Source organism: Schistocerca cancellata, chromosome 8, assembly GCF_023864275.1.
Source record: "Schistocerca cancellata isolate TAMUIC-IGC-003103 chromosome 8, iqSchCanc2.1, whole genome shotgun sequence".
NCBI lineage: Eukaryota > Metazoa > Arthropoda > Insecta > Orthoptera > Acrididae > Schistocerca > Schistocerca cancellata.
This window is the reverse complement of record NC_064633.1, coordinates 415,034,380-415,048,252: the sequence shown is the minus strand read 5'-3', so window position 1 is coordinate 415,048,252 and position 13,873 is coordinate 415,034,380. Positions and strand designations below refer to the sequence as shown.

General features: G+C 42.2%; 1 protein-coding gene across 2 annotated transcripts in view; it reads right to left on the bottom strand.

Moving 5' to 3' along the window:
• LOC126094602 (SURP and G-patch domain-containing protein 1) overlaps window positions 1-13,873 on the bottom strand; it is a 169,494-nt gene that overhangs the window by 139,112 nt on the left and 16,509 nt on the right. Inside the window, exons 3-4 of one of the 2 annotated variants that reach the window (XM_049909075.1) lie at window positions 1,931-2,070; window positions 1,759-1,857 (exon numbers count right to left, since the gene is read on the bottom strand). In XM_049909075.1, the coding sequence (XP_049765032.1) occupies window positions 1,759-1,857; window positions 1,931-2,070 (239 nt within the window). The remainder of the gene's footprint in view (window positions 1-1,758; window positions 1,858-1,930; window positions 2,071-13,873) is intronic. The other variant, XM_049909077.1, reaches the window with a different exon arrangement.

Sequence of the window (13,873 nt, the reverse complement as noted above, 5' to 3'; positions counted from 1 at the left end):
ACACATGATCCTCATTATTCTACTTACCCGTAATAAAATACATCCTTTCATAAAACAGCAAGAACTGACGTCATTCAAAAGTAGTGCATACTGCCATGCTTCTAGATACCTACAGCACACTCTTATCAGGCAGAACATTATGACCATCTGTCTAATATGCAGTATGTCCACATTTGGCATGAATAACAACAGCGACACGTTGTGGCATGGAAGCAATGAGGCCTTGGTAGGTCACTGGAGAGAACTGAACTGGCACCACAGCTCTGAAGCGAATGCCACAAAGTGGTTCCTCCATCTTCGGAATCAAATCAAAGTCACAAGGACTTAAGTCCATGGAGTATGGTGGACAGTACAGCACTTCACAGTCCCATCGAGTGAACAGAGCAGCCACAGCTTGCACTGTATGCACCCACGCATTGTCATGCAAAATGAAGGGTGGGTTGCACAGAAAGCGTCACTGCTTCTTGCGCAAAGCTGGTCACAGGTGATGCCCCAAAAACAAACAGTAATACTGTGCATCACTGGTCTGCCGTGGAGGAATGTAATGCATTAGGATAACGCCATCACAGTCGTACACGAGAATCACCATAACTTTCACCATACTGGGGCTCTGACGCACTGACTTTCGTGGCAACCCATAATGAAGCCATTTGCTTGATTGGCATTTCAGTTTTGGCTTCGTGGCATTCACTTCAGAACTGTTCCAGAGATTCGACAGGCATTAGACGGCTCAATTCGGACCATCAACAGAACAGGCACTACTAATGGTATACAATGCCTTTCACATCACTGGCAACAGGTTCTACACAATGCTGGTGACTACTTTGAAGGACAGTAACAGGTGCAAACATGTAACCCTTTTGTATCGGTTGTGAATAAATAGTTGCCACTATTTAAGTTCCAACCCTCATATCTACCCCATAAACTAGATGCACACCTAGAGATTCACTTCTTAGTAGAAGATTCAAACTTATTCAAAATCCAGTAATTAAGTGAAGTCCTCCACACTCATATGTGCAATGCACAGCACCTAACATTGGTTGCTAAAGATCTTATAGAACTTCTAGTCACAGAGGAGTTGTAGTGCTGACTAGTACAAGGATGCAAAAGCTTGAACTTGCCTTACATACTACAGACTGAGGGCCTGGGAGTAAATGCAATGCTGATTAAAGTGAACTTTTATTTCAAATCTGACAAAATAAACCATAACATCCCACCCTCTACTGAATCTGATTTATTTAATATAGGTTGAATATTACACAAAATGTTACAGCAACCTGCCACTTTTTACATAGCTATCTATTAATATTAAACAGTGCCATAACCGGTTTCAAATCGATAGGTTCATCTTCAGGTGGCTAGTTCACATTTTACATTAGATTTCGTGTTTTGTTTCCCCACCTGACAAAACTTCCCTGGGGTGGTGATGCCCTACAACCAAAACAAGATGTGAGACAACGTCTTTTTAATTGCAATTGTGCCTCATGACGATTTAAGTGATGTAAACAAATTATTATTATTAATAATAAATTGTGTACATTATTAATAATAATCATTTACTTACATTACTTACATTTTTTTTCTTTTTTTCTTTTCTTGCATATCTTCACTCTGAAATGTTCTAGCCTGTAGTTGTGACATTCCAAAATTTTAGACCATATACATAATTCAGCAAACTGTGTGTCAGCTGCAAAGCACAACCCCAAATTCTTTGTGAAGACATTTGGCACAGAAGACCATAAGTATGTACATTCTCACCTCTATCCCTTTTGTCAGATGCATGAGTATCAGTGGCTTGAGGAGTATTCTTTATGTCAATAATACTGCTGACGGCATCCTCTCTTCTCTGTTTACCTTCTGAAAGAAAAACAGTCATTTCAAAAACCAAAAGAAATATGCTTCAAAACATTTCTTAGTACTATTATTTTACCTTTAACACCAGACATCTTCTTGAACTGATCCAAGAAGCTTCCATCATTTGAGAAAATGTTCAAAGCACCAGAGGTTTTCTGCTGAGAAGAGTTACGCTCTGTATGTGATTGTTCTTTCTTCCATCTGCTATCAAGGTTGCTGTAAATAGACCTTGCAATAAGTTATTTTTATTTACAAAAGAAATACATCTACAGAGTGTATAAAACTGTTTCACTAATGAATGTTTATGATATTTACATTTGCCATGTGCAATGTGTTAAATAAATAAAATAGATGCTGTTACACAATAATGGAAGATAAATTCCACTGGATCATTATTATGGGCAAAATATGTAGGCAATTTTAGAATTTGGGAAATGTTGACTTTTCATTTTTATCCACTGTGGGCCTGATGGGCCTAACACAGCTTCACCAGTGCTCCCATTTATTGGCATTTTTCAGGGTTCCTGTAGGGCCTGCACAGTTAGTAAAGCAGTCAAAGCACACAGGCCTTTGTTGTACTTTACCCATACAGGCAGCCCCTTGCTTCATGCCAAGTGGCTAAAAAAAAGGGAAGAAAGCATTTGGAAGTGAGGAGAAGACTGGATCAGAGTGACAACAGAGGTTGAGGAAGACTGAAGAATGTGAAAATGATTGCGTTCCAAGCAGACCCTACCATTGGCAGAGAAGTAGTGGTGTGTTGTTGTTGTTGGTGGTGGTGGTGGTGTGAATGCTGGTGGTGGTGGTGGTGGTGGTGGTGGTGGTGGTGGTGGTGGTGGTAGTGATGAAAATGCTGTATAATATGCATGAGGAAAACATGATAAATTTTTATTTCATCCATCTCAGTTGCACAAATATACAATTTATTGCTGCAATGGTTACTGGCTTTGGATTGACTTGCCCATTCTCAAATCACATGTCTTGTTATTAGCCATAACTAGTTACACAACATGAGGCCAAAAGGCATGCACTGCTTCATACAAGAAAGTCACACTGTGAGCAACAAATATGCTCACTAATATGTGATGGCCTGTGTGTCTGCTTTTTCACCTAAATGACACAACCAAACTTCAGTTTGTCATATCAATGAGCGTATTTGCTGCTCACAGTTTCACTTTCTTGTATGCAGCAGTTCAGACCTTTTGGCACCATGTTGTGCAGCTATTTACAATTACTAACAAAGTGTGTGGTTTGAGAATGGGCGAGTCAGCCCGAAACTGGTAACCACTGCATCAATAAATTGTATAGTCATGCAACTGAGAGGGACAAAATAGAAATTTACCAAATTTTCCACAATATTATATAGTTGTAGACCTACCATTCTGAGCAGCATGACTTGAATTAGCAAGCAAATAACTGTTTGACAGAATTACAGTGGCTGTAACTAGTTCACAATAAAACTGTGTACATTAATTGTAGTTCACCTTTAAAAATTACCAACAGGATACTATTTAGAATCTCACAATATTAGAACATTGTTTATTTAAACTTTTCTGTGAAGCTGGAATTTTTTCCTGTTCTCAATAATGTAAATTTCAATTATTCCCTTTCATGAGTGAAATTATTTTAATACTTACACATCCAAAATATTTTAAAAGTTGACATACTTCAGTATACAAGATTTTTAAGAGTTATACTGAAATACGCCATTTTTCAGTAAGATGGTGTTTTAAACAGGGAAGTTTCTAAGTATGATACGCTGGTATTGCCGTGTAATTAGTAAATCAGTCAAAGAGGTACCATAATTCTTGTTCAAACGGAAAAAGTAAGTTTAGAGTTTGGTTGGAAGACTGCGGTCAAAAGCGAACAAGACCCCATAAAGCAAAAATGGAATAGAACCACTGATGCAATTAAGAATTCCGTGCTTCCATGTTAAGTTGGAAATACATGTGAATTGCACAATGCGACATCTGTGATCTCACAGAACAACAGTTACAGTATCCACCAAATTATGAGAACGTTACAGATACTGGTGTTATCAGAACTAATGTCTTACATTTTTTAAACAGTAACCTTAGACGTGCACATCATCATTTTTATATGCATTAAAAGAATACAACCTGACTGGAGAATGCAGTCCCACTTCACAACCTTTATCATCTAAATCCTACACAAAATAGCAGCTTTTCTGAATTACATACACAATGTCCAGTCAAAGTTAAATATCTCGACAACTTGACCAACAGACAGGTGCCACAAGAGGTACATTTATTGTGAAGGCTTTAAAAATTTAATACAGAAAGCTGTTAACAGATGGTACTGAAGTCGGAATACACACTGCCTTTAAAACTATGCTGCAATTTTTGAACAGTTTGAATTGCAGTCGGAATACACACTGCCTTTAAAACTATGCTGCAATTTTTGAACAGTTTGAATTGCAGTTGAATCAGCCATTACATGATACAAGCTCCTCCCCCCGTCTGCACCAAGGCATGCTCATTGATGCCACATTCATAGTGTGGTGCATCTCAGAGCAATCAGTTCCACTGTTTAAACTTGAAATAAGGTTAGCGTACCGAAGGAAAAGGTTGAAATCATGTATTCCACTGAAAGTGTTTTTCTGGTACTGGAATGCCACAAGTTAAAACACTGTCCTACAACAACAAGGTGTAGTTTTCAAACATTATTTAATATCCAAAAGGATCTGCAAGCTCTTCACCAAATTCCAATGGACTGGCAGCTTTGCTATTGACCTAGTGGAGAATTTTGGCCCAAGGCCGACTTTATTTACTCCTGAGAATGTCGCCACGGTTTCTGGAATTATTTAACAAAACCCAAAGGAATCCATCTGATGAAGTGTAGCACAGACTGGTTTGAAGCATTCCAGCATGAAGAAAATACTAAGACAGAGCCTACATGGTTCTATTCAAATTACAAAGCCACCAGGCCATACCTATATGAACTGTGCAACAAAGGGCTGAATTTGTACACCATTGTCTCAAAGCAATTGATAATGAAGGACTTGATGCTGGCTGCATCTGGTTCACAGACAAAGCACACTTCCACCTGAATACAGTCGTGAACAACAAAACTGGCTATTTTGGGGTTCTCGATACCACCATTTCTGTGAAGCAAAACCGATGTGTTCTCCCAAAGCTACAGTTTGGGCTGAGGTATAGAGCAAAGGCATTACTGGCACTTTTCCATGCAAGAAACTATCAATATTGAGCACTATGCTGCAATTTTTGAACAGTTTGAATTGCAGTTGAATCAGCCATTACATGATACAAGCTCCTCCCCCCGTCTGCACCAAGGCATGCTCATTGGTGCCACATTCATATCCCACTCACTTGCTGGATCTCCCTCTCAGCCTTCAGCCTCCTTTCCCTCCACTTCTCCAAGCTCCCAAAATTATAATACCACCTTGACAGTTGTGAGAAACGGATTGGTTCAGTGTCACACAACAAATCTGAAATTTCCCTGTTAGTCCAAAGATGTATTTCATCTCTACCAATGAAATGTACATGTGAAATGACTCAAGTCACTTAAGTTGCTCAAATGGTTTGGAGCCCACATTAAACTACAGGTCCCTCTAAAACTGGGTGGGTGTTAGTTCGAAAGGTCAGAAAAAGGCATGTGCATATCAACTACAACAGGATCATGCAGAGTACAGCTTTGTGGTGTTCAAATTAAACTTTTGGGTGAGGGCAGGTTAAGTTTAGGCAGTTAGAAAAGCTGACAAAATACTGTGAATTGTATCAAAGGATAATAGCTAATTAACGAGGCACAGAGCTCAACAACAAAATGGTAATAATTATTACAACAATTTTCTGGGGAGAAATACAAGAGCACCATGGCTCTTACTGTGGAATATTATCAAGTGCCTTTGGCTACGGAGTTGTCAAATTAAACTGCATTTTTCTTTGATGGTAGAAGTTACTGGTGTGTTCAACGATTTAACCCTCATATGCAAGAAGCATTCTCTTTATGCAACTTGTACCAAGCTATGGGGGCAATTCTATTAGAAAAGGCCACAGTGAATATAGAGTCCACTGAAGGAGCAGCCATAACATTACTCAGTATTACACTCCCCTTTCCATACACATGCACACAGTGAAAGATTCTTCCAGGTCATCCACCTTCAATTCTGTTGAAATTTATACAGAATGTACCTAATGGACGAATATGAACTTAACCAAGTTTCAGTTCCATCTGAAACTTGATATAGGTACTAGATTTGTTTTCACATAGGCCACTTTCTTCAGAACTAGAAACATACAAAAATATCAATTTTGACAAGTCACTGTTCCTGACGTAATGTTAAGATTAGTGCTTCATGGTGAAAGTATATCTTCATCCCAGCATTATGTAGTACATGTTCTGAAGAAAAGTCTCTCAGCTTTTAGGCCTCTGTAAACCTAACACACAGTTAAAAGGCATAGAGATTAATTAACATTTTCAAACCCGCAATGATTCAATTCTTTCAATTTCATACAACAAATTCACTGCTGCTAGTTTCAGTCACTACAATGAAGGGCAGCAGTCTGTCTTGGAATCATTAACTCCTTGTTTCATATATTCAATAAAACATAGGATCTGTAGAATTACAATAGTTCAAACATGTTTTGCAAAATGGGAAACAGAATTTAAATGCACTGCTGAAACAATAAAAAATTTAAGTCAAATTTTTGCATCTTAACTTAAATGGCACCAAAATGAAATAAGTATTTCTGATAAATTTAAATGTGCTCTTTTAAGTGGAGTAAAATATTGCAAAATCAAAGACATCAATTTTACAACATGCAATGTAACATAATGCACAATTTGTCAATTTCGGTAATATGGAGGAATAGATAATAACTTACTGACAGGTAGATGGACAATGCACCGACAAATGACTTTTTCCACTGGGAATGACTCCTTACCCTTTCCCTTAAAACCCACATCCTTTCGTCTTTCCCTCTCCTTCCCTCTTTCCTGATGAAGCAACTTTGGGTTGCGAAAGCTTAAAGAAACATTCCACATGGGAAAAATATATTAAAAACAAAGATTCCATGACTTACCAAACGGGAAAGGCCTTTAAATATGTCTGCTTGTGTGTATGTGTGTGTGTGTGTGTGTGTGTGTGTGTGTGTGTGTGTGTGTGCGCGCGCGCGCGCGCGCGAGTGTATACCTGTCCTTTTTCCCCCTAAGGTAAGTCTTTCCGCTCCCGGGACTGGAATGACTCCTTACCCTCTCCCTTAAAACCCACATCCTTTCGTCTTTCCCTCTCCTTCCCTCTTTCCTGATGAGGCAACAGTTTGTTGCGAAAGCTTGAATTTTGTGTGTATGTTTGTGTTCGTTTGTGTGTCTGTCGACCTGCCAGCACTTTCATTTGGTAAGTCACATCATCTTTGTTTTTAGATATATTTTTCCTTCGTGGAATGTTTCCTTCTATTATAACTATATATATATATATATATATATATATATATATATATATATATATATATATATATATATATACAGGGTGTTTCAAAAATGACCGGTATATTTGAAACGGCAATAAAAACTAAACGAGCAGCGATAGAAATACACCATTTGTTGCAATATGCTTGGGACAACAGTACATTTTCAGTCGGACAAACTTTCGAAATTACAGTAGTTACAATTTTCAACAACAGATGGCGCTGCGGTCTGGGAAACTCTATAGTACGATATTTTCCACATATCCACCATGCGTAGCAATAATATGGCGTAGTCTCTGAATGAAATTACCCGAAACCTTTGACAACGTGTCTGGCGGAATGGCTTCACATGCAGATGAGATGTACTGCTTCAGCTGTTCAATTGTTTCTGGATTCTGGCAGTACACCTGGTCTTTCAAGTGTCCCCACAGAAAGAAGTCACAGGGGTTCATGTCTGGCGAATAGGGAGGCCAATCCACGCCGCCTCCTGTATGTTTCGGATAGCCCAAAGCAATCACACGATCATCGAAATATTCATTCAGGAAATTACAGACGTCGGCCGTGCGATGTGGCCGGGCACCATCTTGCATAAACCACGAGGTGTTCACAGTGTCGTCTAAGGCAGTTTGTACCGCCACAAATTCACGAAGAATGTCCAGATAGCGTGTTGCAGTAATCGTTTCGGATCTGAAAAATGGGCCAATGATTCCTTTGGAAGTAATGGCGGCCCAGACCAGTACTTTTTGAGGATGCAGGGACGATGGGACTGCAACATGGGGCTTTTCGGTTCCCCATATGCGCCAGTTCTGTTTATTGGCGAAGCCGTCCAGGTAAAAATAAGCTTCGTCAGTAAACCAAATGCTGCCCACATGCATATCGCCGTCATCAATCCTGTGCACTATATCATTAGCGAATGTCTCTCGTGCAGCAATGGTAGCGGCGCTGAGGGGTTGCCGCGTTTGAATTTTGTATGGATAGAGGTGTAAACTCTGGCGCATGAGACGATACGTGGACGTTGGCGTCATTTGGACCGCAGCTGCAACACGGCGAACGGAAACCCGAGGCCGCTGTTGGATCACCTGCTGCACTAGCTGCGCGTTGCCCTCTGTGGTTGCCGTACGCGGTCGCCCTACCTTTCCAGCACGTTCATCCGTCACGTTCCCAGTCCGTTGAAATTTTTCAAGCAGATCCTTTATTGTATCGCTTTTCGGTCCTTTGGTTACATTAAACCTCCGTTGAAAACTTCGTCTTGTTGCAACAACACTGTGTTCTAGGCGGTGGAATTCCAACACCGGAAAAATCCTCTGTTCTAAGGAATAAACCATGTTGTCTACAGCACACTTGCACGTTGTGAACAGCACACGCTTACAGCAGAAAGACGACGTACAGAATGGCGCACCCACAGACTGCGTTGTCTTCTATATCTTTCACATCACTTGCAGCGCCATCTATTGTTGAAAATTGTAACTACTGTAATTTCGAAAGTTTGTCCACCTGAAAATGTACTGTTGTCCCAAGCATATTGCAACAAATGGTGTATTTCTATCGCTGCTCGTTTAGTTTTTATTGCCGTTTCAAATATACCGGTCATTTTTGAAACACCCTGTATATATATATCCATCCGGCCCAAACTCTTTGCCTTTACAAATGTCTGCTTGTGCCTGTATATGTGTGGATGGATATGTGTGTGTGTGTGTGTGTGTGTGTGTGTGTGTGTGTGTGTGTGTGTGCGCGCGAGTGTATACCTGTCCTTTTTTCCCCCTAAGGTAAGTCTTTCCGCTCCCGGGATTGGAATGACTCCTTACCCTCTCCCTTAAAACCCACATCCTTTCGTCTTTCCCTCTCCTTCCCTCTTTCCTGATGAAGCAACCGTTTGTTGCGAAAGCTTGAATTTTGTGTTTATGTTTGTGTTTGTTTGTGTGTCTATCGACCTGCCAGCACTTTTGTTTGGTAAATCTCAAAATCTTTGTTTTTAGATATATTTTTCCCACGTGGAATGGTTCCCTCTATTACAAAATGGGAACTTGCCCTTCAATATATCCTCTCTTCCCGTTACCCACCAGGCCTCAACCTCCGCCGCCGCTCATACCTCACCTGTCATTCAATAACATCTTTGCCTCTGTATTTCCGCCTCGACTGACATCTCTACCCAAACTCTTTGCCTTTACATATGTCTGCTTGTGTCTGTATATGTGCAGATGGATATGTGTGTGTGTGCGCGCGCGAGTGTATACCTGTCCTTTTTCTCCCCAAGGTAAGTCCTTATATATGAGAGAGAGAGAGAGAGAGAGAGAGAGAGAGAGAGAGAGAGAGAGAGTCTACCAGTTGCTCTCTGGCATAAATCAGTCATGGTAATCCCTCTTATGCCGTAAGCATCCTGTTTTTGTATGAGCAGAAATAACTGACTATCAAATGTCTTGGTGAGGTTACCAGAAACAGCAAAAGCTGTGATTTTTGGCTAAAGTGAAATATTTAACCCCCCTCCCTCCCCCATCAACTGAAATCTAGATTGTGGCGACACAATGATCTGTACTGTAGTCCGACGACTAGGATGCACTGACAGGTGACAGTTTGGTTGAGAGTTGATGTCATCACTTAAAATGGTCAATTCCCAGATGAAACTGAAGTCGATAATACTCAGCGCCTAACTGAGTGGAATAGGGAGACAGCCAAAAATGATCACTTCCCCTTTGAGGTGGATGTTCAAATGATAGAAAATTAAATTTCCTTCGCCATCCTACCACGAAGAATAAATAGAAAAACATAATGTACAGCTCAAGCTGTACCTGCTAGAATATCTGATAATTCAGATGGCAAACATACATTAAAACGTAAATGGTTATAAAATCGGCATTGGTTCAGAAAAAGGTGTACTGTCAATGGTTGTTTGCAGTAGGCACAGAGTGGTGGGGGGTCTCACTTAACAAATAACAGTGACTGAAGTGACAGTGCCCAATATGCAGCTGAACTAAAAGTTTCTCCTCACAACGAGAGGGGCAAGAGGAAGTCATCCAAGCCAGTGGAAGGGGTTTAATTTCCCGGAGACTTTTCCCATATAGGTTGGGTGGTTGATTGAGGGGAGGGGACCAAACAGCAAGGTCGGCAATCCCATGATCTAGGATGGAAGAAATCAAGGGAAAACAGCACAAACAGCACAGTCCAGTCATGGGGAAGGGATAACGTGCAAACAAAGGGGGAAGAGGGACATCAGGGCAGCAAGAAGAGAAAAGAACAGGAGGGGGTGGGTGGAAATGGGGAGAGCAGGGATGCCCCAGAAAAGCTACACGCAGTGTGGCACGACACCCACACTGTACCATACCACTATCATGATACAACGGGGACAACACCAGGAGAAGAAGACACAATAAAAGGGGGAAACAAAACAGCACAACAGACTGGAAAAAAAGTATTGAAAAGGAGACGAGAACCTGGCCGATGGGGAGGAAAGGTCAAGGCCTCCATAAACAATGCCTATACTAACAGAGACTCAAATTCCAGGAAAAAATTCAAGGACTTACACCTGTAAGTGTAAATCACTTAAAAAGAAGAAACAAATTGAGAACAGATGTAACCTGGTGAGGGTTGTCGGCTAACACCCGAAACAAGAAAGGTGGGATGGCACACTTAGTGTGAAGGGCCAAAGGGTGGGGCAGTCCATCAAAATATGGATCACCATGAACTGAGACCCACAACTACAACACGGGAGGGGGGTGGGGGTGGGGGTGGCTCGACGTCCAATAGAAAGATGGTAAAGGATGGTAGATTCCCGCTGGGAGAGGCAGAGGGAAGAGCACCACACGGTGGGAATCTCCGTGATGGGGCGAACTTCATTAGACATGGGGGTAGCTGCCCAAGAGTCAGCCCATGATTGAGCAAAAAGGGATTTAATGTAAAGCCGCAAATCTGCCACAGAGGGGTGAGGGAGAACGGGGAGTAGGTGGCTGCCACTGGGATCCCCACCCCCGCATGATGATCATCACGTTCATTACCCGGGACACTCACATGGCCAGGAACCCAAAGGAAGTCGACCAAATATGCAGCATCACCAAGATCAGTGAGAAGGTCATTGATGGCACACATCAAGTGATGGCACGAAAAACACCAAGCAATAGCCTGAAGGCTGCTCATTGAGTCTGTACATAACAAAATGCGGGTCAGGGAGGACCATTTAATAAAACAGAGGGCCCTATAGATAGCCATGAATTCTGCAGTAAATACCCCATGTGTGGCAGGCAACAGCTAATGTTCCGTGCCAACGGAAGATGTGAAGGCACATCCCATCTGATCAGCGAATTTAGAGCCATCAGTGTAAAAAACAGCTCCATAATAAAACGCCATAACAGCATTCAGAACAAACAACGGAACACCACTGGAGTGATGGAGGCTTTCATACCCAGAAGAGGCCCATATGAATCTGTGGCTGAGGAACTAATCAAGGGAGGGGGGTGAGGGGGTGGGGGTCGGAGAGAGGATGGAAGTCACAGGGGAGAGAAGTGAGGTGAAGCCCAACTGATAAACCCACCCGAGGGCAGGAAGCAGGTGGGCAATGGCTCAAAGCTGCAAAAAAAATAGAATAGGAGGGTAATCAGGGGAGGCGCGAATAGTAATGGCATCGGAAACCAGGAGCTGGGACCACCAAATCTAAAGGGGAGGGATCCCAAGTTCAACCAGAAGACTATCAACAGGACTGGTGAGAAAGGCATTGGTGGCTAAACAGATACCAAATTGGTGAACCAATTCCAAGAGGAGCAGCATGGAAGGGCTTCAAATGATGGATATGAGGCAACCAAGTAAGCTTGTTGCCAAAAAGAAGACCCAAGAAATGAAACTGGGGAATCACGGTCAGGTGTTGTGCATCAAGGTAGAGCTCTCGATCAGGACAGAGAATAGTACAGCAATAGAAATGTGCCACCCTAGACTGAAGGAGAGAGAAATGAAAACTGTGCGAGTGTGTCCACATGGAAGCACACTGGATGGCACCTTGGAGCTGTCGTTCTGTAGAGGGCACTGCGTGGGAGCTAGCCCAAATGCAGAAGTCATCCACATACAGAGCAGGGGTGACCAACAGTCCAGCAGAAACCACAAGTCTATGAATAGCGATTAGAAAAGGACATGTAATATGGAGCCCTGTGAAAAGCCATTCTCCTGGATCTGCAGACAGCTGAGAACAGTTCCAAAGAACTGGTGGGACAGGAAGTGACAAACAAAAATAAGGATGGTGTCCTGAAGACCCCACTCATGGAACGTGTAAGTAGGAAGTGATGGTACCAAGTGTGTCGTAGGCCTTACGAAGATGGAAGAAGACTGCAACAAGATTGCAACAAGATGGCAATAAGAAAATGCCTACCGAACTGTGGTTTCCAATCAAAGCAGATGGTCAATCAGATACCGTCCCTCTCAAAAGTCGCACTCATAAGGAGATAAAAGGTCCCGAGATAACAAGTCCTAACTGCGCCAATGAGCAGGGAACACTGGTCATGCTAATGGACTGGTAACTATCAAGGGACAATGGATCCTTGACAAGCTTAAGGACAGGAACCACAATACAGTCCCCTCCGCCGAGAGGGGAAAATATCTTGGCGCCACACACAGTTAAACACCTGGAGGAGATATTGGCATTATGGAGGACTGAGGTGTTGAAGCAATTCATTATGACTGGAGTCAGGAGCAGGAGCTGAATTGTGGGAAGAAGAGTGTGTCAGAAGAAACTCACATTCAGTGAAAGGTTCATTGTACGATTCCATCTGACAAGAGGTAAAACATAAGTGGGAAGCTACAGCTCACTGTTTCCAGAGGAGGAAGGCAGCTGGATAGGAGGCTGATACCAATGCCATTGCAAAATGGGTCATGAGGTGTTCCATGAGAAAGGATGGATCTGAACAAAGGCCAACTGGAAGGGCAAGGCCTAGAATGGAAGACTACTGCTTAGAACCTTGGAAGGTAGGGGGTGTAGCCCACACCCATGACGAAGGAACAGGAGTAACTAGAGAGGAAACAAAGCATTCCCATAACACCTGTTTGCTCTGTTTGATTTGGCACACAGACATTTAAAGGTAATAAGACCGGTGGAGGATTGGTGTCACTTAAGATGTTGCAAGGCACGATGACGATAATGGGTAGCAGTCGCAATGGCCATGTTCCACCACGGAGCTGGCTGACAGAGAAAGAGGCCTGTCAAGTGGGGAACAGCAATACTGGCAGCACAGATTATCTTATTGGACAGATCACGAACAACTTCATCAATACAATCTGACAAAGAGGGTGGAAACATGACCTGGCATCTATATAGAGACCAATCAGCATGATGGAAAATCCAGTGGGGTAACCTGGTTAGCACAGGTGGGAAGGGAACAAGAGAATCAATGGGATGTGGTAACTATCACAGATGTCACTGTAAGGCAACCAGTGTAAGGAAGGAACAAGGAGAGGGGAAGAGAGTGAAAGATCAATGGCAGAAAAAGAGCCATATGCAGCACTAAAATAAGAAGGGAAACCATCATTAAGAAGGCACCCATCGTGGTCCACAAGTAATTGGTCAATGACAAGCCCACGACTAGATGACGAAGCATTGCCCC